The sequence below is a fragment of the Eucalyptus grandis genome, chromosome 1 (assembly GCF_016545825.1).
Source record: "Eucalyptus grandis isolate ANBG69807.140 chromosome 1, ASM1654582v1, whole genome shotgun sequence".
NCBI classification, from domain to species: Eukaryota; Viridiplantae; Streptophyta; class Magnoliopsida; order Myrtales; family Myrtaceae; genus Eucalyptus; species Eucalyptus grandis.
The window spans coordinates 12,941,646-12,966,850 of NC_052612.1; the positions used below are offsets into that span (position 1 = coordinate 12,941,646).

At 38.1% G+C, this 25,205-nt stretch overlaps 2 protein-coding genes across 6 annotated transcripts; one reads left to right on the top strand and one right to left on the bottom strand.

Annotated features, from left to right (window-relative positions):
• The first annotated feature begins 953 nt into the window (after positions 1 to 953).
• LOC104433165 (pentatricopeptide repeat-containing protein At1g63330) lies at positions 954 to 3,659 on the top strand. 5 transcript variants are annotated; one of them, XR_005551537.1, is made up of 2 exons: positions 954 to 3,228; positions 3,518 to 3,659. XR_005551537.1 is itself a non-coding variant. In XM_010045837.3 (2 exons), exons 1-2 carry the CDS (start codon positions 1,020 to 1,022, stop codon positions 2,513 to 2,515), a joined length of 1,233 nt encoding a protein of 410 aa, XP_010044139.2. In that variant the 5' UTR covers positions 954 to 1,019; the 3' UTR covers positions 2,516 to 2,656. The 5 variants fall into 5 exon arrangements, 2 of the variants coding, with proteins under 2 accessions (XP_010044139.2, XP_039169078.1); XR_005551542.1 differs by having other exon boundaries at positions 954 to 3,233; positions 3,518 to 3,658; XR_005551548.1 differs by having other exon boundaries at positions 954 to 3,202; positions 3,518 to 3,657.
• A 3,115-nt stretch (positions 3,660 to 6,774) lies between these two features.
• On the bottom strand, positions 6,775 to 7,745 carry LOC120293628 (agamous-like MADS-box protein FUL-L). The gene has a single exon (XM_039313356.1). It carries the CDS (start codon positions 7,429 to 7,431, stop codon positions 6,991 to 6,993), a length of 441 nt encoding a protein of 146 aa, XP_039169290.1. The 5' UTR covers positions 7,432 to 7,745; the 3' UTR covers positions 6,775 to 6,990.
• Positions 7,746 to 25,205: the final 17,460 nt, after the last annotated feature.

Here is a 25,205-nt window from a genome sequence, read left to right on the forward strand (position 1 = left end):
CAGTGTTGGTCCTCAATTTTTAGGACCAAGGACCGACCCTATTGAGCCTGGGACCAAGGACCGGACCGACCCAATGGGTTTGGTCCTGGTGGTTCAAACCCAGACAGGGCGATTGATAATTTTTTTCGTCTTATTTTTTATACTCCCTAAAAAGCAAACCTACAAATTCAAATTACACATCCATCGACAATGCGGTATTGTGTAACTAAATTATAAATACAAATACATATTTAGCAAATTTAAGATGACACAATAATAGAAATTTTGTACATGCTAACCGCTCATCGAGATATGAGATAATATAGAAAGTTCTTGTAATCATCTATCTTTAATATTCATAACACTATATTCAAAAGCGTTTCCTGCATTTGATCATGTAGAGTCCATTCAACCAAAATGAGCTTACACCACTTGACTAGCAAATCACCAAAGAATCGTAAGATTATTCTACTCTTCAAAAACTTCTACCATTTGACACAAATTGAAAAGAAAAGTACAAATTTGAAATTCAAAAGTAGTAAATACAATTGAACCATAAAAAGTTCAAAATACTTAATATAAACCATAAATATATAACTTCACATCTTGTTAATTCACTTGAACTTTTAATTATGGATAGAACATTTCAATATAATATAATATAATATAATATAACGAGATATTTTATTTAGATTTGAATATATAAAAGAATTATAAATAATATAATATGATATAATATATATGGTTGGCCCAAGATTAACCGCAAAAACTCTGTGACTAAAAAACCAACCCGTATAGTGTTGATTGAAATTTCGATCATCTCAAACACCAACCCACGTCCCCTAACCGAACTAGGACGAGTAGGGTCGGGCCAGTTCAGGTCGGTCCAGGGTTGACCTTGGACCGCTGCTCACCCCTAATTATAACCAACAAACGGTAGAGCCGAGCCTGAGTATAAAAGCTTGATAGTGAGACGGGGAGAGAGATAGAGAGAGCGCCATGAGCTGAAGCTTTTCAGTTTTCAGATTCGTCATCAACCGATGAAGCCAACGAATATCTGCCCTGCTTCTTCCATCTTCCTCCTTCTTGGTGCTCCAGCTGCGATCTCCAGCGAGTCCACATCCCATTCCATCCTCCATCTCCCTTTCTCGTCTCACCGTCGTCGGAGGTTTTCCTCGACCCCTAACCCTAATTTAGACGACCCCAACCAGGTCTTGTGTTGCGTGAGGACAAATCGCAGAGCTGGTGGTGGTGGTGGTGTGTTTACGAGTGTCGGTGATGCCCTGTGTTGCTTCGGTAAAATGATAAAGGCGAGCCCTTTGCCTTCCCCCTGGGATTTCAGTCTACTGTTGGGCGCTATAGTGAGGATGAAGCACTACTCGACTGCCATCCGATTGATTGAGCAGCTGCCTTCTTTGGGGATCGAGGGTGATGTTGCCTTGCTCAATATTTGGATAAATTGCTTCTGCCGGTTAAAGCGGGTCGATATGGGCTTGTCTATTCTGGGCAGAATCTTCAAGCTTGGGTTTCACATCGATGTGGTGACGTGGAACACCCTGATTGATGGTCTCTTTATTCAGGGCAAAACTGATCAAGCACTGAGGTTCCTCGATGATATGGGACGAAATGGCCCCGAACCTAGTGAGACCACGTATGCGATAATCACCAAGGGGTTATGCAGGGCGGGTAACACCAGATTGGCCATCGAATTGCTGAGGAACTGGGAAGAGAGAAGCTGCAGCATCAATTCCTTCACATACAACATAGTAATAAATGGTCTTTGCAAGGAGGGATTGATCACAGAGGCCTTGAGACTCCACAAAAGCATGAGCGAGAAAGGTATCAAACCAGATGTTGTTACTTATAACTCCTTGATCCACGGTCTGTGCAATGTAGGCCAGATGGAAGATGCTCTCATATTGTTGAAAGAGATGACAAGCGGAGGCTTCCAACCCAACATATTCACTTATACCTCCTTGGTTCATTACTTGTGCAAGCTAGGCCAATGGAAAGATGCTACGGTCTTGTTGGAGAAGATGATGGAGGCAGGAATTGAACCAGATGTCGTTACTTATAACTCTGTCATTCAAGGAGTGTGCAATTCCGGCCAATTGAAAGAGGCCCAAAGACTGCTGAGTCATATGGTGCAAAGCAGAGTCATGCCGGATGTTCAAACCTTCAATATTCTGGTGGATGCACATTGTAAAGAGGGAATGCTTGTAGAAGCAGAGGCCATAATCAACCAGATGATTCAATTAGGTAAAATGCCTGATAGTTTCACTTATAGTACATTGATGAATGGTTATTGTTTGCAAAATAGGATGGATGATGCTATGGCGGTTCTTAATTTGATGGTTGAAAGAGGCTGCTTACCTAATGTCGTTTCTTATAACACATTGATTAACGGATACTGCAAAGCGAAAAGAATTGACAAATCAAAAATACTGTTCCAAGAAATGCTTGAAAGGGGCTTGAATCCTGATGTCATCACATACAACACTCTCATAAGTGGATATTGCCAGGTTGGGAACCTTGAAGCCGCGGGGGAGCTAATTAACGAGATGCAATCTCGTGATCTGTATCTAAATCATTATACCTTGAATTCTTTCCTGGATGGCTTGTGTAAAACGCGACAGATTGACAAGGCCATGACATTGCTTCGGAAGATAATAAATGGCATGTGTAATGCTGGAAAACTCGATGGTGCAAAGGGGCTGTTTGATAGTTTGCATGCTCAAGGCTTGCAACCTAACGTGTGGACATATAACATTCTCATGCATGAGTTGTGCAAAGGAGGACGTACGGAGGAAGCATATCTGCTTCTAAAGGAGATGGAAGAAAATGGATGCTTTCCAGATGGTGTCACTTACAACACAATGATCCAAGGACTACTAAGAAATAACGAAAATACTAGAGCAGCACAACTTGTCAATGAAATGGTTGAAAGGGGTTATTCTGCAGATGTAGCGACAATGGAGTTGTGGATCAAATATCTCATGATAAATGGAACTTCTTCCTATACTAGGAGAACTATCCATTGTCTCTGAGTTCTGTCCTAGTTTTCATCTGAAATGTGATGAAGAGTAAATCAGATTAATGCCAAGTTTTCTTCCAAACATCTTCTCATTGTGTCCCATGTCCCATTGATGAAGTTTTTTCAAATCTGAGAGACAATTCACTGAATCAAACTGCCCAAGATGGCAAATATTTGGAGGGGTATAAGGTGGATTTTTATCCTCATATATCTAGGTTCGGTACGAAATCTCTGTATTGAACTATTATGTGTACTCATCTGTTAGTGCTTTTGGTGCCTAATGTTTTTCAAACAGGGGAAATTCATACAAATGATCAAGCAGTCTGAGGATGATATTGTATTAAATAGATGTTAATAGCGATAACTTTACTATGTAATGAAGTATATTATGCCATAAATCCTGATTAGCCTATGTTGTATGTGCTTTGAGAGAGAGATCCTAGTTTTCTGTTATACACTTTCTTTTTTCACAATCTGATCCTTTCAATGTCCTATTTACCATAGATATTTCAAAGAAGAGGCATACCTTGAAGTGGATGGTGTTTGAATCGGCAGTGGAGTATATTTGGGTCAAGCTGTGTATCAGATTATCACCACAGGTCGATTATATATTTGGTTTATTTGCTCTTCTTCTTACATGCAAATAACAGCGAAGTTTGAGGGATGACTTGCTGACTAAGGAACGTGGTTACAAGTGTATGAAAGCTACTTGAAGCATCTTCCCCCTTGCACTGCGAGGGATTTTCCGAAAAGCATCTGATGATGGGTGAACATGAACACCGTTGACAAACAATGCTAGCCACCTTGAGCGAGCAACAATTAACTTCATCGCAGTCAGGCCCAGATGATGTAAATTCCATCATCTTTTCCACTGCATCAATTGAATTACTTTCCCGATCAATAGAGGTACATTCCTTGCCAAATTTGTCTTGTCTTAATTACTGACTCGGGAGCACATTTTTCTGTTTGTTTTTAAGTGTCTCACTTACAACAGTAGGATTTCCCTGGACAATCTGCCTCTCGGCATGCCCTCTACTCTTTGTTTGCTGACCCAGTCATAGTAGCATGCAAGCGTTTCAGAGATGAGTCTTTGAGCTAAGTTCACGCGTGGATACCACGGCAGACATGATCAATTGAACTCAGAAAAAATTACTTGTCAAGCAAAAGGTTCAAATTGAAGTTGTGTATATATCTCAAGAGGATCAACTCCTTGGCTGTCTCTTTTGCCTGTTTCCTGATTTGACAACGCAGGTTCATTGGCTTATCAACTGAAGCAAGGCCACTTTTACGATGAAAGTAAAATCTTCAGAGAAAATTGGTTTCTTAAGTACCTCCTGCTGCATTAGTAGATGCTGGTTTGGTTCAATCTTATGCTGATAAGTCCATTTTCTTTTTCATGCATTAGCTCATCCTCTGTACTTATTTTGGTTTATGCCGATGACACTTATGTGGTATGACCAGTAATTGATTTGACATAGTTTCTGTTTTGCTGATTTGGCTTCTTGGAAATATTTTCTTGGCAACGAAAAGACTGAATCCTCACGTGGCATCTGTCTTGTATGCTGTAAATATGTTCTCGACCTCCTTAATGATTTTCAAGTAGTGATCCGTATGCAAATACTAGGGACAAAGTCATTGTGATTTCTTTTGGAATTTCAACAGGGAGTTGTACTTGAGTTCAACGTATATGTCAAGTTCACAAGCGGCTTTAGCAAAATCGTTACCATTTCTTTTAGCCTTTATGCAGCGTTTCCTTCTATTGATTCCGGCTTTTGGTTTTGCACTATCCTGCACGTCCTCTTATTTGCATACTGCCGTCTCTTGAAGACTCGCTTAAGTATCATAGGAACAAACCCAATGACGTGCAACTTAGACAATGCAAATTTGATTTTTCATACGAGTCATTAGCTTTTAGCTGCTTTCTTAGGTTTTCTCGGTCATAAAAAGGCAATTTGAGAACTTTAAACTAACAAAAAAAGTATAGGAGACACATCATATTTTTTCCCACAATAAACATGACAACATGAACGGCAGAAACAACCACGCAAACTATAAATTAGGATACATGGCTAGAGCATTTATTCTTCAACACACTTGAGCAACGCACATCCCAGTGCCGTTACCATTCAAACAAGGTTCTCTATGTTTGGAGCCAAATTACTTAACCAGTAGTTTTCGTACCTCATTCTACAATCTTCAAGCTCGACTTGAGCACCCTAACTATTTGGACAATTGCCAGTATTTAGGATTTAACAGCCACAGTCGCTATAAGAAAGTGCTTGGCTAAAGCGTGACCATAGGCAGTTGCTGCGGGATAAGGAGATGCAGTGGAGTAGTTGTAGTCCATGTGATTTGACATAACGGTCGTCGTGTCCTCGCCACACTGTTTGCATAAGGATTAGGGGTGAGCGGTTCCAGGTTCCGGTTCGGTTCCGTCTGGAACCTAGAACCTACCCTCGGGTACAGGTTCCAAAAAATATGGAACTTGGAACCTACCCGTAAGAACCAAGAACCTGGAACCTACCCGGTCACAGGTTCCAGGGTCGGTTCCAGGTTCCAACAGGTTTTTTTTTTTTTTTTTTTTTTAGTTCATTTTCAGAGTTGAATTATAACGTACGCGCATATTATCGGAATCTTCAGCACTGTTGAGATGCTGGTTGTCACCTATCTTTCTTCTCAAACCATATGTTTTTATCAAAACATAGAAATCTTTTTTGTAAGTCCATGAAGAAGTTTTGCTACGCTTAACCTGTTAACAAAATTAAAAATTACAGTTATCAATAATGCCAGATGTTGGCTAATGGATGACTATTGAAACATCAGGCACGCATAATTGAAACTTGAAGAAGGGTAACAAACTCTACAGATTCTATAAATTTGTTGGTTGAGGTAATGGCACTTTTCGCCAAGTTAAATCCTTTAATTCGGTTAGAAAGCACAAAGAGAGAATCAGGAATCAAGAGCTTTTTTTTGAAGATAATCAGCGGCGATTAATGCTCATACAATATAAAAGCCTGTCCTTCAGCAACCTAATTAGTGAGATTCATCAAGTGCAGATCAGTACATAATTCAAGGGTTAGAGCCTGAGTTTTAGTCTACAGTTCTCCTTCACCGGCAACATCCAAGAGCATAACTACTTGAATAACAGCGGGTCCAGCAGTGTAATAGTTGTACATCTCTAATTTAAGCATAACATGAACAAATTAATTGACATGGTATGCATACTCATCCAAAAGAAAAACAAAACACCGAATGAATTTCCTCTATCTAGAGTCGGTGCACTTAATCGAGTGTCTATGCTTCCGAACATCTAAAAAAGTGCCTATCTATCAGTGATAGTGCTTACGGCATGAAAAATTCCTTTTGTGGTGACATCAAATGCTCCAGCTATGCCATTTGTGGCGTTTATCCGTCGATAATTCTCTGCCGTGTGCATCTTGATTGTGATCCATTTCTCCATATGTATAGCTGAGGGAATCCCAAGCACTCACCAACAAAGCAAAGTAAGGTTCACTAGCATCCAAGTAGTCTTTGACATAGACGCCCAAAAGCCTCTAACAAAATCGAGCCTCCATCCATCATACCCAATTTCGCTCCTGAAAATGGCATGGCACCAACAGACTTGCCATAGTAAGACCTTTAATATATTATCATCGCGAAACGAGTTTTGCATGAGAAGCAAGGCATAAGTGCAACCATATTAAAAGTCAGAAATCATCCGCGGAGGGTCAACTCAAATGTGGAAACTAACACAAAGAGGGTTAGAACAAGGAGAGAGGGCACACTTGGAGATACACACTTAGTCAAGAGAAAACAAGGGGAATAAAGCCTCAAAAGTATTAAATAATTCACAATAATGAGGAAGTCAGACACTGCAACTTAGCTCTACCAGCATTCACAACCAAGAATAAAGCAGCATGCACTTGCAGGGGCGTCGAGGAGCAGAGGAGGACCCAGCAGTAGGGGCGTCGGGGCTTCTAGCGCCGAGCAGGGACGTCGGTTGCTGGTCTTCGGGGCAACGGCATCAGGCGTCGCGATTGCTGGCGTCGGGTTGTCGGAGCAGAGGCGGAGACAGCAGCAGCAGCGTCGCAGCAGGAATGGTGGCTTCGGCGCCCGGGTTTGCAGCGGCGGTGGAGCGAGAGGACCCGGTGAGCGGGGCGTCGGGGCTTCGGCGCCGAGCGAGGTGGTGGGTCGCGAGCAAAGACGAGCAAAAATGCGGAGGAAAACCTACCGTCTCGTCGAGCTCGAGAACTCGTAGAGCTTGCCCCTCGGGAGAAGATGATGAGTGCAACCTCGGCGTCGCAGAGGACGGAGAGCTCGAACGCCTTCTTCAGCAGCCCGTTCCTGCGCTTCGAGAACGTCACCTGCCTGCTCGTGTCGTTCTCTATCCTCTTCATCTGCGTCTTCCCCCTCACCATTTCCCCCTTCCCTCTCTCTCTCTCGCTCTCTCAAGCCACAAAAAACAAGAAAGAGATCAGAAGAAGAAGAGCGGGAACTAATCGACGGCGACGAGCGCTCGATCGAAGCTCCGAATCGGAGTGGCCGCAGAACAAAGGGCGTCGCGCGGATCAGGTCCCGGAAAGCAGGAGATCGGAGACGGCGTCGGGAGGAGGCGCTCGTTGAGAAAGAAACGGAGGATTCTAGAGAGAGAGAGAGAGAGCAATCCAGGAAACCCTAGGCGATTTGGAACCGGAACCGGAAAGAGAAGAGAGGGAGAGAGAAGAAAATAAAAAAAGTTGGGGGGCAAGAAGTGACGTGAGGAGGGAAAAGGGGAGAAAAGAAAGAGAGAGAAAAAGAAAGGGGAAGGGGGAAGAATCCGCAGAGGGGGAAATCTGTGGGGGAAGTTAGGGTTTTTTTTTTTTTTTTGAATTATATGACCGGTTCGGTTCCGGTTTCGGTTCCGGTTTCCATAGGAACCGGAACCGAGAACGCCGGTTCCTTGAAAAAGGGGAACCGGGAACCAGAACTTGTCTCTTTGGGAACCGGGAACCGAACCGGACCCTCCGGTGCGGTTCTCCGGTTCCCGGTTCTACCTGGGAATCATGCTCACCCCTAATAAGGATCACCACTTCAATGGGAACCAGTATTGGAAGCCCAATGAACTATGCCATTGTTCGGGGCACCTTTGACAACATTGAACATCAAGAGGGACAATAGTAGCATTATTAGTATCCATAATGTGATATACCTTAATTTTTCTCTCAACCCAACTTTGTACCTTGATAGGCTCAATACCTGACTATTTATAGCAGTTGTACCCAATAGGTTTTCTTCTATGATTAGTATCTCAAGCTTTCTTCCATGGTACCAATGCATAAACAATCTTAAAAGCTTCTAACTATTTGTTTATAGAAAGGAAACAATGCAATTTTATATTTTGCTGAGGGCTAGATATGCAATTTGATCTGTTTAAGTAATTCAAAGTATTTCTTTAGTTTGCATTTGTCCTTTTTTCTTTGGCTAACGTGTCCTTTTTACTATTTGAGCAACAGTTGCACATAACTGTACAATTTGAGCATACACAAATTCATCGCTCTCTCCCACAAATCATTGATAATCCTGAGTTTTCATTTTTGGAATTATTGAGGGTCTAGCCATGTTTCAATTGTCCCTCAATATTCATGTGTACGTCACTGATGTTGCTCCTATCCTTTTTCGTCCAGTACTCTCATTTAAGGGGCCGTCTATTTCTCTGTAGTTATCTTTCATTAACCACAACAATTCTAGACAACTTAATCAAGAAGATACTTGATTCCTTTGCTTATTCGTTGAATGCTTGTTTCTTCTATTTACATCCTATATTGGATAGCATTTAACCTATTCTATCTTAGCTTGACTAGAACTCACAAATTTACATAAATCATTGCATTCACATGCATCGCATGAGATACCTTGTTGGAGCTCACAAAATAGATGATACATCTAAAGAAATAGCCCAAAGATTTATTTGTAGGATTACGTTATTAACTATGTCGATGGATACTAGGCAAATATGCTCACAAGAAAAATCGGTATGTATCTAGTTATGGATGGAGCTTGAATATAAGGTTATTTAATCGGGGCTCTAAAAGTGTGCACTCGCGATTTCAATTTGTGTTTTGTTCTAACCACCATCCATCACTTGCTTTTGTGGTCAATCGTAGGACACATGCTCATGGAGTATGTAGGAAGAAAGTCAGCGGAAGAAATGACTAACATTTTCAATGCGCAATGAACAATTTACCGTGGAACAAACGTTGAATCACGAGCGAACGACATATAATAAGACTTCATGATGCTCCGAATGCAATTACAAGGAAAACATTCAATTTTCATAGTGTTAATGTCGATTATCTTCTTAAAGCGGTAATGAAATGCCTTTCATTCTTTGATGGAGAGAGAAAAAGAAGAGAGAAAACTTTCTTTCAAAATGTTCTTTCTGTCAACCACACTAACAATTATCTTCATAAGTTATTTATATGACTTCCTTCATATCCTTTCAAACGAGTATCTCTTCATCATAATATATTAAGATGAACGAGTGCATCTTAATCGCACCCTATTGTGGACGTACTAATAAATTATAACATCTCCCACTCAGACATATCAAGAATATAAGACATTCAATGTTCATTTACTTTAGAAACAATTCATATTGGCAAGAAAGCCGTACGACTAGTGAGTATACCTACATGTGGAAGCACTTGTTAGGGATGACATAATGGCTATAACCCTAAAAAGAAATAAACAATTGATATCTCATAGTACCCCAGACATATTTTGCTATATTAGTCCAAACATACCTATCCCTTAAAGGTTATACTTGACTATTATCATAACATCATATATTTACAATTATATCTAAGACCACAAAAGACGATATAATTGATCGATCGATCGTAAAACAACGATAATCTTCATTCGCACTCATGTTTTTCTCCATTTCAAAACAAATGTTTTCTCAGACACGTCCCATAAATCTATATCTATTCATGACGGCCAATAACATACTAAAGTAGTAACATTTATCTTTCACTTCGAGAATATAGTCATAAATAACATATGCCACAAAATAAAGTAAATTATAAATTATCTCAAGGGATCATATGATGAGTAAATAGGGGTAATTTCACTCACCTTCCCTTGTTGGTCATACAATACACATGTAGCATGAATAATATACTATAGTGGATTTCTCTAGCTATAAGAGCATATGTCATTTATTAAATACATTCATTATAAGAGTTTAACCTTAATATAGTCATGTACTTCTCACATACTCATGTTTAGCTCAAGTGTTATATTAGCTCTCTTTTTATAACGCCTAATTAAGTACTTGCATCCGGCATCTTACAGGCATACATGATTGTAGGATTATCATGTTCGGCCTTATTACATACAAATCGCAGACCTCATCTTGACTCCAATCAAGGCGATGTGTTATTTTATGTACTAAATTTACTCTTTTAGTATTTATATGTACATAATGTCTCATCTCAATGTGCTAACTATAGCACCGAAAGTGATTTCTCGTGTGAGTGAGTTAATCATTACTTGCTGATATATTTTTCAACAATATATGTGTGTCCGTGCTAGTCTTATTATGGATTTGTACTTATTGATAAAACATCAAATCACTAAAGACAAATGAGTATAATGCATATATACATAAACAAATTATCATCTACAATAATACATATCACATTCTATGTAACCCTAGAGATATCCTGTGGGTTAAGAACACATCTCTAGGAATATCCTTTGTAAATGGATCAGTAACCATTCTATTAGTTAAAATGTATTGAAGCATCACTTCCTTATGTGCTATTATATCTCTAATGATTTTTTTATATATATCAATGTGCTTATTGTCCTATCATGATACTTGGGATTTTTCGCATAGGCAATAGCTGCTTGACTATCATAATAAACTGTAATTAGTCTTAGAACCTCAGTGACAATGACTGAATTTTCTTAGAAACATTTTAGCTATACTACTTCTTGCACTGCTGCAGAGCACGCAAAAATTCTGTCTTCATCATAGATAAACCCATGCATGTTTGTTTCTTACTATTCCAATAAATTGCACATTCATTAAGCAAGAACGCATATCCATAAATTGATTTACGCTCATCTAGATTTCCTCCTCAATTGGCATCTGAGCGTAAATCATTCCCTTGATAACAAAGTTGATAGTCTATAGTGTTTTTCAAGTATCTTAAGATCTTCTTCACTATTTTATAGTGTACTTGATCAGAATTTGATTGATAAATAGATATTGACTCACTAACCCCACGACATGACATATGTTGGGTCAAGTATATATCATAACATACATCAAACTTTCGACCGCGCTAGCGTAAAGTACAATTTCCATTTCTTTCTTTTTTTCTAGAGTCTTAGGACAAATCTTAATACTTAAACATTCGTCTGGCATGATAAGGATATAAATGAGATTACAATCTACATATTGAAACGCTCAAGAATCTTCATTATACAAGACTCTTATAATAGAGTAAGGAGTTTTCTTAATCGATCTTTTTCTGTCACGACCCGAATTTCGAGCACATGCACATCCCTCTATGCTCAATAAAATTTGCGACGTCCCATGAAGTATCGACGACCCATTCGTTTTATGGCACAAGTGGAAACATAATAACAATCTTCAAATAACATAAAAGTGGGATAGAAACATAGGATGATATTTTCACAAAACACACTTATAATACAAACAATATATATATGTCTAACACCACATGGATCTATTTCAAAAAGAAAAGCTTCTAGGCTATCTACGCTCTGAGCTTTTCGTCCATGGGACCAGCGTCCCTTGCGATCACGTCAGACTTCTTGATAACAAAAGGGTGAGCTATCACCCACTATCCAAACTAGATAAAAGACTCGTCGACATCTGACAGAGACTAAATAAAAACCTAGCTTTCACTTCTTGCGAATCCCTGCACCTTGCTTGACAATCCTTTATCTAAGGACTTGAAAATGATTATACAATAACCAATGAGACGATGTCTCAGCGATTCCATCCCCTAAATCCTGATTAAAAGAAAAGTACACTCGCATGCAATCTAACCATATCTCCGCCAAACTCACGTAACACCAGTGGTTGTCCTGCATGTCAATACCATTCAATTTGCATATAATTATATTGAAATCATGCATCATTGGAACATCTTGACATGTATACACATATAAATATATATCATCACCGATTCACAGGTCCTGATTACCAAACCAAATTGTTATGGTACGTCCCATACCGCACCACACAATTTCGTCTCCTAATATGGCCCCTCAATCTCAATCATTCATGCGTTCCAATTGGTTATGACTCATCGGTCACGGTCGATTTAACAATCAGCAATCTTCCGACTTAACCAGGTTTCGTCTCGCACCATCGAGCACGACAACGTTTACATCTAGACGGCATTTCTCAAAGGAGCATCGGTCCAGCCTCCACTACGACCGGCATCCGTTAACTTGGGGTATTCTCGAAGAAACATCGTCCAACCCCAAAGGCTCGTGACAGTATCTCATATCATACATGCATTCATTCAATTTCAGCCCAGGACACCGTGTATTGCACTTAAATATCTCAATTAAAATAGTGATCCGGCCTCTTTTCTTCATGTTAGAAATGCATGGTAAAATAATCGTGTGTAGGAATATGGTCAGATCGAACTAGAAAATTTGTATAATCTCTTTTAAAATCCAACAGTTTGATATAGTACTTAAAAACACTTTCGGTGTCCAAAACTTGACACCGGATATTTTCTAATTAAATACCAAAATTCTGTCGTTTTGAATTAAATATTCACATTTAACAACCATCACTCAATTGCACAATTTAACAATCCATGGCATAAATGGAATATGCTACTACAATCAGCACGGAATTTCAGTCACCGACTATCTCGGTATAATTTCCGGAAAATATTAAATAATTAACTAATTTATAATTGAATCATTTAAATTAATTATTTAATTAATTACCATTTATAATTTTTCACTAAAAATTCAATTTGATTATAACTAGAACCAATTGTTAAAATGCCTAACTAAACTAGTGCCTTACAATATCCTTCTAGTCTAACCATTTAACTAAATATTTAAGTCTCTAACTAAATAATCCAACCAACAACCTAACTAAGTAGTCTAACTATCTAATCTCATCTCAACTAACTACTTAACTAGTCATTATCCTAACTAAACTAGTTTCTAATCCTATTTAACTTAATCATACTCTTGAGGAATGTAATCAACCCTAATCAGAAATTAGGAAATTGACTCACCTAAACTAAAAACCAATGACCTCCGGCGACGGCGGAGCGGCGGCAACGAGGTCTCGATCTAAGGGGGCGCTGGAATAACTCCGGGTGGCCCTGCTTAGGCTAGCAAGGCCCTCGGCCTACTACTTAGAAGCAGTCTTCTCAGCCAAGCCAGGCCGAGCAGTGACGGCGTGAGCTCATTGGAGGCGAGGTGGCGGCATCATGGAGCGGTTCGGTTGACTGGTGGGCTGCATCAGTACAACAGGGGTTCTAGTGACAGGGTAGCAGCAATGGCGAAGGGATGGCTACTTCTGGTGAAGGTGGTGAGTTGAGATCGAGAAGGGATGGGCGATGGAAACGATGCAACACTCGTATGCAGTGGCGCTGAGCTTCCGGCAAAGGGATGCATAAATCTCACCGGTTTTTGTGGACTGCTGGACTGCTGGTGAGGGTGGTTGAGAGGTGATTAATGGCCACACAAAAGAGAAATGGAACATGAGGGCAGCTTGGTCAATGCTTCTGCTAATCTAGGAACCGGCAGCGCCAAAACAGAGCTCTCCGCTATTTTTGGTTGTTGTGTTGTCAGCCAAGGAGAAACAAGGGAGGCCGAATAGCTTAAGGGAGAAGAAGACAAGGGACTTTATGGTAGGGGGAAAAGGAAGGAAAGAGAAAGGGAGAGAGAGACGAGTGGTCACATAGCACAAGGAGGGGGAGAGGAGAAGAAGAAAAAGGACCATGGAGGGTCCCCCTTTCCATATTTTCACAACCTTTTGCTATTTTCCATGGAAACTAATTCTCCATCACTCTCAAGGGACCTACCATTCCCTAGATGAGCCTATCCTCTTCAAACGAAACTCAAATGGTGGTGGAATTCCTTTTGGTGTGCATACATCCGAATTTTGCACCCTTTTTCCATTAGCTTTTCCTTTTTCATTTTACCATTTCATAACCTTAGTTAATAAGGATAAAGCCTTATTTAAATTCTTATAATTCCAATCTCCAAAGGTTCCACATTGAAGACTAATAAACCATTTAAATTATGGCCTTTACCACATTCGCTTAACTTGTTGCAATTTGACATTTCCACCAAAATTTCAAATTCATCAAAAGGTCTTGAGAGGATGCATCAACGTTCCTAGGATTAATTGTGACACGGTAGAATTCTCAATTTCTGAAATCGGATTAAATTTCGCGGTTAATTTCAATCTGACGTGATTTTAACGTGACCTAAACTATCGAATAGTTTTTGGGAATTTTTGATGGAATCGACTTGTGGTCGATTGTTTTCAAACCACAATATACATCTTCGACTTATTAGTGACTCTAGGTTGTCATGAAAATTTCAAGATTTCAATTACAGGTATAAAGTATCAAAACGACAAAAAAAATTGATTTAGTGCCGATTGACGAGAATTTTGCAATTAGGTGGAATCACCTTTGCCTAATTACATACCTCCGTCGAATCGACCTATCTCCGATCTCTGATAGATTTTTGACTATGCCGTAATGACTATTGCAGACTAACACGGTCAAGTAGTCGATTCATGGGCGAATTTTCAAGCTTATTGCATTAAAATCCCTTAATAACTTCCCCAACTAGTCTAGTTATCTCATGAGTGATCGACTCAGAGAATAGCACTATAAGCACGTCGATGAAAAACCCGATTTATTCAATTGAAAACATAAGTGGAAAATCAGATTGTCACATTTTCGATCTTAACTCCCAATATATAAGTAGTTCCTCACACGTCCTTCATTTCAAAATTAGAGGACAACCATCATTTTATGATGATAACTAAACCCTGGTCATTTCCAGCCAACATAATATCGTTCATATAAAGTGATAAAATCACAACATTAGAACTTCTCTTGAATTCAATTCGATAGAAAACTCGGCACTCCCACTAGGTCTTATATGTTGAAGTAAATCTTCATTTCCCTCGACAATATTAATGGTTGTGTTATTAGGGTCTTCCATCTCATATGATTGGAAGTTTTTATCAATCTCACCTCAATTAGGAAAATCATTCTCCAATAACATGACATCTCGTGACTCCATTTCGGTTATACTTCCATCAGTTTGTTCACCTATGAACACATATCATTTGCAGTGTTCAGAATATCTTATAAATATACATTTCTTCCATTTATGACCTAATTTGTCATATTTATGAGAAGAATTATGAACGTAAGCTGTACACCCCCAATGACGTAGATTAATTAAGTCCGATTTTCTATTAGTCCATAATTCATAAGGGGTAGAAGTGACTGACTTTGTGGGCGCACGGTTAAGTATATAAACAGCGGTCAATAACACATCTCCTTAATATGAGATATGTAGATTTGTTTGCACTATCATAAACCTAACCATTTTCAATAGAGATCTATTCATTCTCTCGGCAACCCCATTTTGTTACAGAGTACTAGGAATAATCAATTGTCATATAATTCTCTTTTCATCACAAAGAGTCTTGAATTGCTCAGATAGATACTCAAATCCGAAATTGGTTCTCAATGCCCTTTATTATTTTGTTCAACTGATTCTTTACTAATGTTATATATCGTCTAAAGTAATCTAATGTTTCTGACTTATGAGAAATTAGAAAAATATAATCGAAATGTGTGAAGTTATCTATAAAAGTAATGAAATATAAGGCTTCATGCTTTACTATTACATTCAATGAATCACAAATGTCAAAATGTATAAGATGCAAAGAAAGTTCGGCCCTAGCTCTTTTACCAAATGATTTTTTTTTTACTTACTTTTCCCGCTAGACAATAGTTACATGAATATATCAACATTAGCAAGTAACCCCAAAAAGTCTTCTTTAGCTAACTTTTGCATTCTCTATAACCAAATATGACCTAATCTAGCATGCCAAGTACTTGTATCAATCTCAACATTACGAAAAGATGTAATTAAAGAAAAACAACCATTAACATTAATATTGTACACATCATAGTTAATGTCTAATACCATAAAATCATTCCATACATAACCAAAATCATAATAAATTGTTTCAAATAAAATATCAATACAATCACCATAGAAATTCAATATATAACCTAGGCTAAGAAGAATAATTATAGAGACTAAGTTCCGTCAAATATCTAGAGTATAGAGGACATCATGTAAGAATAAAACTTCAACCACCACGTAATATTAATTTACATGTGCTGATACAATTTACTTCAAATCTTGAGTTATTCCTAACATATGTTCATCTTCTTTCAGGCCGACAATATTCCACAAATAATCATCGGTCTTTAGTTATATGGTCTGTTACTGCTGAGTTTACAGTCCATATTGGATGGGATTCGACAAGCATTACAATATTAAAAACAAAAGCATTATTTAAAATAATGGAATATTAAGGTACCTCTTTTGACTCGATGAATTTATTAGCAAAGTGACCCATCTTGCTACAATAATAGCACTTCATCTTGGCTTTATCTTTTTTCCCACTATGCTTCTTGCGTCGAAAGGTCTTAGCCATTTTAGGTGCCTAATTAGTCTCATTCCCTTTGTTATTGAATTTATTGTTTCTTTTGCGTTTGAAGCCCGAAACTTTGAACGAACTCAACTCAGCAATATAAGCATGGGTAGAGGATCTCGCAATCTCTAGACATTCATGCTCTAATTTCAAATGATGCGCTATATCATCAAAAGTGACGATATTCTCATTGTGTGTCATGTTGATCATCATGTGCTTCTAACTATCAGGAAGAGACCTTATAGCAGCCTGAACTTATCGTTTATCCATAAGGAAGAGACCTATTGACTTTAGTTTACGAATCATGTTTGACATCTCTTGAAAATACTACATTATCATTACATTTGTGTGTTTTCGGTATTTGTCAAACTTGATGGTAGATCTCATTAATTTACTAGCAGACATAGCCCCAAACTTATCTTTCAAGCCAACCAACATTATTTGAGTTTTATCATAACTTTCAAACTTACACATGAAATTATCTTGTATACAACACAGCAATGTGATGCGAGAAATGATATTTTTCTTTTTCCAAACTTGATAAGTTTCTTGATCTCTCTTGTGCTAAGCAAAAGTTTCATGTTTAGGCTCATTCATGTTATGGCTAAGGGTTTCTAAAACCTCTTACTGCTTAAAGATGTACTAAATCTTTCGACTTAAAATATCATAATTGTCACCATTCAGTTTTTCACATTTATTGAGGTCAATCACAATGATCTTAGATGCCAAAGCCATAATTAATTGTTATAACACATTGACATAATAAACGCAAAATCAATACTAGCATATTTTCAGAATAACATATATATTTAATTTGCAACAAAGACAAACGAAATTAATTATAATTCAACAAAAGACACAGGAATGAAAGTTTATTGTATTCCTAATTAGCTTCTATGTACGATTATTCTACTATCATTAACTAGTTTAATTTGCCCAATCTAGGTAAGAACTCTTTCGAATTCTACCAACCTATGAACTCCCACTAGTAAAAGAATAATCACATGATCCCATGTAATTTTCACATTTTTCTATTAAATATCAAAAGGCATAGCATGATGTAAATTAATATATATAAAAAAATTATGGAGCAACTATAATCAAAGGCAGAATTCAACACGTAATGAAAAAAATCAAGGATTTTCAATCATTGTTCGTGTTTGCTCGGAATCAGGAAATGGTAAGCACATTAAACCATATATGTGCTATCATCAAACTAAGCTCTTCATAACATATATATGGTCATTTTCATGTAGGCTAACTTTTATATTTCCAAAACCATAAGAAAATACAGGTTAAAAGAAACAAACAATGCACTTATACCCAAAAAACGCATACTTAAGATTTCATACAAATTTTTATTTCTTCAAAAGCCTCAAACATGTAAAATAACTATACCACAACGTAGATCATACCTATACGAGCCAAACGCCACCCACCATGCGCCAATCGGATCTCCCATGTGCTGACGAGCACCTCCTGAGTGCGCGACACGTGTGGCGCACGCGCCAACAAGCCAACAAGGCTCCTAGCCAGTTCGACTGATCCGACTGGTTGACTAGTCAACTAGTTTAGGTCTTTAGTCAGGTTGGGTCATCGGTCAGTCGCCAATCGGCCAACTGCTGCTGGTTGGGTAACAACATTGATGACGTTAGCTTGTCAATTATCGACCATTGGCTAATGTCATTGATGACGTCAGCATGTACCGATTCGTTGACACGCGTATGGGCGCATCCAGCATCTTTCGATGGCGCTAGACCCACCCTTCAACTCATCTTGACGAGTACTTTTACCTTGTGTACTCAAAAAATGAATTTAATCGAGAAAATATTCCGAAAATTGGCCAAAATTGTGCAGGTGTACGCGACCTCCAAACCCGTTTTTCACTTTGGTTTGTTTTCGACGATTCATGTTGCAATTTCCGAGCAATAAACATCCAAACAATGTGAAGTTCATCTTCTTAATTCCCATGTCAAATAGCAAACAAGAAAATTCGATGGGAAAACAAGGCATGAATCATACCATAGGCTCTAATACTAATATACGAGGAAAGTTGGTGGAAGAAACAACCGGCCTTTTCAATGCGCAATGAACAATTTACCCTGAAATGAACGTGAATCATGAGCCAACGACGGATGATAAGACTTCACGATACCCTGAATACAATCACAAGGAAAACATTCAATTTTCATAGCGTTAATACCGATTGTCTTCTCAAAGCAATAATGGAATGCCTTTTGTTCTTTGATGGAGAGAGGAGAAGAAGAGAGAAAACATTTTTTCTAAACATTCTTTCTAACAACCACACCAACGGTTATCTCCAAAAGTTATTTATATGACTTCCTTCATACCCTTTCAAAAGGATGTCTCTCTATCATAACATATCAAAATGAACCAGTGTGTCTTAATCGCACCACATCATGGATGAACTAATCAAGTATAACAAAGTATTTGAACTTAGATTTATGGCATCATGTACTCTTGATTTGTTACCATTGATTATTGCCAATAGTTGTTCCACCATTGATTCTGCCTTGCTCTATTCTGGTTAGACAAGCTGAAAAGTTCAAATTTCACCCGAAGCCTTTATGCCAGTGGCAGTTTCTTTATTTTTCTTCCTTGAATTAGTCAAATATTGTAGCTTCATATTGTTTCGTGAGCACGTAATTTCATTGCTCTGTTTAAACGATTCACAAAATTGAGATGTATTCATGTTGTTCAAATATAAATCATCAAGAATTTGAATTAATTTGAGACTTCTTTTAATGATTTGTGATGGCGTTGTTGTTCTAATGCTGATTTTGGATGAGAAACCATTTCAATGCCATGATAAGACTTAGTAATTTCGTTGCATGCAAGTGGTTTGTTGAAATGTGTCTATGAAGCTGTGAAATGTATTCGAGAAAGGGTTAATTATATCTATTGACTAAAAGGTTCATCATCTCTTAAATCTCAATATGAATTTTAGATTCACGTATGTCATTGTTGTTTCGTGAAACTTGAACATGAAATTGAGAATAACATCGGTATTTGTTGTGTTGCTCCGTTTTGTGCATTGAACTCCTAATGGTGGCTAACATAAGTTCCTAGAGAAATGACTAGTAGTTCATGGCTTAAGCGTGGATCTACAGAAGCATTCATCTCGGTTTGTATTTTTCTATCCACGCTCTAAATTTCTACAGCTCTTTGATTGTGGCTGATAGTGGTGGTCTAGTGACCAATAGAGGTGGTTGCCAGTTAAGACCGCCGGTGGAGCAATATAAATTTAGTTAACCTCCATTGAAGACCTTCAATTTTCTAAAACTTCTATATTTGGTTATGCGATCCAAAGCCCCTTGGGGAATGCTAGACCGTTTGGTAATTATTTTGAAGAAGCTTTCACTTGAAAGCCAGCATTGGGAAGGCTAAAAGCCTAATGCTAGTAGGGACTAGGTTTAAACTTTCAACATTTGATCATTTGATCAAATGATGAACTCATTTTTTCTTCCAAAACTACCCTCACCAACTCTTCAAATTTCAAATTTTATCCCTCATTATTTTTTTTTATTAAAAAAGGACCAAACCCTTCACTGGTCTAATGAAGGGTTACGATCGCCGGGGGGACAGATTTGGCGTCGACGACTATCGATTAAGGTCACCCGAGGTCAGCTGATCTCCAACGAGGGTTGTGTGAACCCAGTAAGGGCCGCTGGAGGTCGCCTTGTCTGGGTTGCACGACCGACCGACGGCCCTCGCCATTGGGCAACCTCGATCAATGGCCGCTAGCACCAAATCTAGCTCACCGGCTGTAGCCCTTTGCCGAACCAGCGAAGGGTTTGGTATATATCATCATCATCATCATCATCATCATCATCATCATTATTATTTGATTCTTTTTCAATTTTAAACAAATAAAAATATAGAAAATTAATATTAATCACCAAAGTGCTTCTCAAATGTGTTGTCTACCGATCGGTATTTTTCTCAAAATTACTTCTCAAAGCATAGTTTATCAAACAACCTTTCCATTTATCTAAGGCCCTTTAGGCTAAATTACTTTGCATTTGCTTAATGGGCTTTCAAAATACAAAACCAAATGCACTTAGATTAATTGGTTGGTCCTTCTATGTTGCTTTTTCTAAGTTTTGATTTGTTTGTTTTCATTGAATGTTTAGGTTGCACTTCGGGATCATAAATAAATACAAAAACATTAGATTGACAGTTAGATGCACGTGATAAACATTTTATTTCTAGCTAAAACTATTTTTCTACTCTCAAGAATAGGTTTAGAATAGAAATTCGTTGGTAATGCAATTTTATTTTTTCTATTTTTAGAACAATTTTTTAGTCTAGAAATGAGCTTGGAATATTGTTGAGAAGCTAAAATTTTCTACTTTTCTATTTTGGAATATAAATAATAAATAAAAACTCTTCTCCTCACTCGCCCTCGCTACTAGTCGACCGCTCACTTGCTGTCGCCTGCCATCCACCATTGTTGTTTGCCGATCACCACCGTTGTCAGTCATCCATTGATTGCTGCCATTGCCACCGGTTGTCCATTGTTGTTGCCACCGCCACAGCTTGCAAAGGAGAAATTTTTGTATCATTATTAAACAAATTTCTATTCTAGGAATAGGGATTTTATGTTGTCATCACACGCTATTTTTACTCAAACACTCATCCCAAAAATAAAATTAGATTTTTGGAACCAAAATTAAATTCTGAAACATAATTGTTATCATTCACGCTTTTAATGGTTGAGAACCTGAGAATTCATATTTTGGTGAAAGGTCGTGTTGACACTTCAGTTGACAAATAATCAAGTGTAGGTACCGAAATGTATAGTTAGATAAGTAGCATAATCAAATCCTTCTCGACCCCACTCATCTCGCAAGAGAAAAGTTGAACCCAACCAATTAGCGAGATTGGGATATATTTAGTGTTTTGTTGGGAAGGGATTCTTGAACCTATAGTATATCCCAACTTTATGTGTCGAATCTCACAAGTATACCTATGTACTTATATGATTGAAAACCCTTCTCATCAGACGCTATAAGTATGTTATGTACTTTTTTAAAATTCTTCTACTTCATCAACTTAAGTTTTCAAAGTTTATATTTGTAATCCATGGTGATCGAGTAAAACGTCTTTTGTGATTTAGATATAATGGGAAGATTGAATATTTAAATCATTCTCGCTCCCAAAGACGCTCTCTTGGCATGATGGATAAATTATAGATCAAGGAGACCAAAGCTACATGGAAAAAGTATTGGTTACCTCATATCTCTTCTTCGGGTTAAGTGTCAAGCGAGTCTCATACAAGCGATGGCACACTTTTGGAGTCTGATCACCTTAACATTCATTTTTGGTGGAGATGAGGAATACGACATTACCATCAAAGTTGTCTCTTTCTCCAAGTTGGTCGAACCACTCGTTGGCCTAGAACCCACAAGTGTCCTAGCTCAATTTTTAGGGGTAAAAAAAGATCTAAATTGAAAAATATTAAAATTGTCCAACCTCTTTCTTAATTGAAATGTTCTCGAGTCTACTTATAGAATTTGGTCATCAGTTTACTAAGATTTTTCTCAAATACTCTATTTGTTTAATGCAAAGTGTTACATTTCTAATTTTCAAGAAGTCAATTTTCTAAATTTGGGTGGAATTTGAAAAAAAAAAATCATAAAATATTTTTTGTCATTTGAAAAGTAAGATCTAATTTGAAATTAAGCACATGAACAAGATCTAAATGACTTGCGTACGGACTTTTGAGAAATTAAGCACATGAACAAGGGTTTCAGAAATGAGTCTTAGATCTCTCATGCACAAGTAGAGTTTTTGGTCCAAAATGCAGATGTCTAGTAACTTCTTTGGAAAATAATTTTCGATGTTCTAAAGGGTGAAATATTTTTCATCAATTTATGCATAGATTTTTTGTTTAAACAAGTGTGTAATAACTTGAATTTCACTAAAATGATTCTACCTAAGTTTTTCTTATCACTCACTCGTTTTGAAGGAAATCGAAAAGGAGGCTTTCGAGCACCATTAAGCTGATAGGAGTCGCCTTGGTTAGGTTAGAGTGTTCATGGGGCTTCCGTCTTTCTTCTCCTTCGTGCTCAAGATGCGATCTCCAGCGATTCATCATCGCATTCCGGTCTCTCTCTCCCTCCCTCATCTCTCTCGTGCCCGTTTCTCGTTTCGCGATCGCCGGAGGTTTTCTTCGATCCCTAACCCTAATTTAGACGACCCGAGCCAGCTCTTGAGTTACGTGAGGAAATTTTGCAGAGCTGGTGGCGGTGGGTTTTCGAGTGTCGACGATGCCCTGCGTTGCTTCGGTAAAATGATCAACATCGACCCTTTGCCTTCCCCCAAGGATTTCAGTCCTGTTGGGTGCTATAGCGAGGATGAAGCACTACTCGATTGCCATCCGCTTGATCCAGCAGCTATTACGCTTCAATGTAGCAGGTGGTTGGATATAAGAGACAAATGCCGTTTTTTTGCACTAAAAAGGCTTTTTATCTAACGTAAATAAGAGAGAGAGGTAGAAAAAAGTAATTCTTTTTCCCTCAAAGAACAGTATAACCTGCCAGAGTAAACTTGAATTCATCAGATTAAGTGGGGTAATTGACTATGGAAACTTGGACATTATATTATTTGTGATTGCATCTTTTACCACAGGTAATCCGTTCATTGGTGAGATAATTTGTAGGACAAGAAAGATATGATTCCGCTAATCCTAAAACCTGACAGCATTAAATGGGCCTGTGTAATCGATTGAACTGGGATCCGGACCATGGTCGGGTCTAGTTTTTCTCAGTCACCCGGTTTGGTCAAGATACAGTCAAAACCGGTGTTGATCCTATTCATCTGGTCATTCGGTGACCGGTCATCAATTTGACCAAGCCTTTGTAAGAGAATTTTTAGGGATGGCACAGCGTGGATCAACATGTTGGCCTCTTTGGGAGTGCAAGGTTCATTATTCCGTGCACTGAGCAGCCATGTTTATCAGCATAGACTTTTTCAATATATAAGATTTACTTGTATTTTCCAACGTATTGGAACTGGAAGTCAAATCAATAATTTGATTAGTCTTAGGTTCGCTTGTTTCGCAAAAAAATCACGAGTTACAAAATATTTTTCTAAATATAATCAATTGTATTTCTAACAAAAATATATGAACGAAAAATATTTTTATCGTCCACAATAAAGTTCAAGCACAAATTATTGTCGATAATGAAAATATTTTTATTGGCTAATTATTTAGAGCAACATAACCAATCATTTTTTTAGGGAAATGTTTTTCAAGTCTTTCATTTTTCTTAAAACAAATGAATCCTTAGATTAAAAATATTGACCGGTCTTTTTCAAGGAAAGTATATTCAAGATAATATTGATGTTTCAGTCATCAAGGTTGGGGAAAATTTCAAATAATGGCTCGAAGTGAACCTTGTGTCAAATAAATGTTTAAAATAATCATGATTATTTCAAATAAAGACATAAAGTGGCTATGATTGTTGCAAATAAGAGCTTGACCTCATCAGTCTCCGTGACTAAACATTTTGACTAGTTAAGGGTGTTTTTGACCAATTACAATTTTAATTTTAGATTATTTTTTATTCTTTTCTTTTTTGTCCTTTTTTCACTTCTTTTTTTATCGACGAGGGTGAGTGGCCGCCGGAAAAGGGTGGTCGTTGGTAAGGGTTGGCAAGAGCGTGACCAGTCTTGTCAACCGTTGGTAGGGCGGCAAGGGATATGCTAACCTCGCTAGCCGTGCTCAAGGTCACCCTAGCCAAATGTGGCGAAGGTCAGCCTTGCCTAGGGCCAACGAGGGCTTGGCAACCCTCATTGGCCATTAGCGCTAGCGGCTGGTGAGGGTCGTTGAGCCCTCGTCGCCCTAGGTCAAGCCGACCCTCGCTAAATCTAGTGTGGGTGGCCTCGCTTGTGGCCGATGAGGGGCCCTTACTAGCAACCAGCAAGGGCAATCCTTGCCCAACCCTTTCCAGCATCATCATAGCCACTGGCAGCAATGAAGACAGAAAAACTAGAAAAAGGAAAAAGGTAAGGAAAAAGGGAAAATGAAATAAGAAAGGAAAATATTCAATAAAAAAGGTAAATGACTAAAATGCTCTTGACTAGTCGGAAAGGCAGGCCTTGAAATAGATATAATTATTTCAGGCCATTGTTTGAAATAAGATTTACTTTAAGCGCTTACTTGAAAAAATGATGGCACTTCATGTCGTTGTTTGAAACAAGGTTTACTCTGGGCCTTATTTGAGAAAATAAAAACACGTCAGGTTTTTATTTGGAATTTTATCTTAAAGTTGCTTTGTGTTAAAAAGTCAATGGAGACAATGAGAAGCGATTTCTCTCATTTTCCTTTCTTTTGAAGTTTTTTTAGCTACTCTATTTGATTAATTGACCAAATATTTAATAAAAGGCAAATGAAAAGGGTACATAATT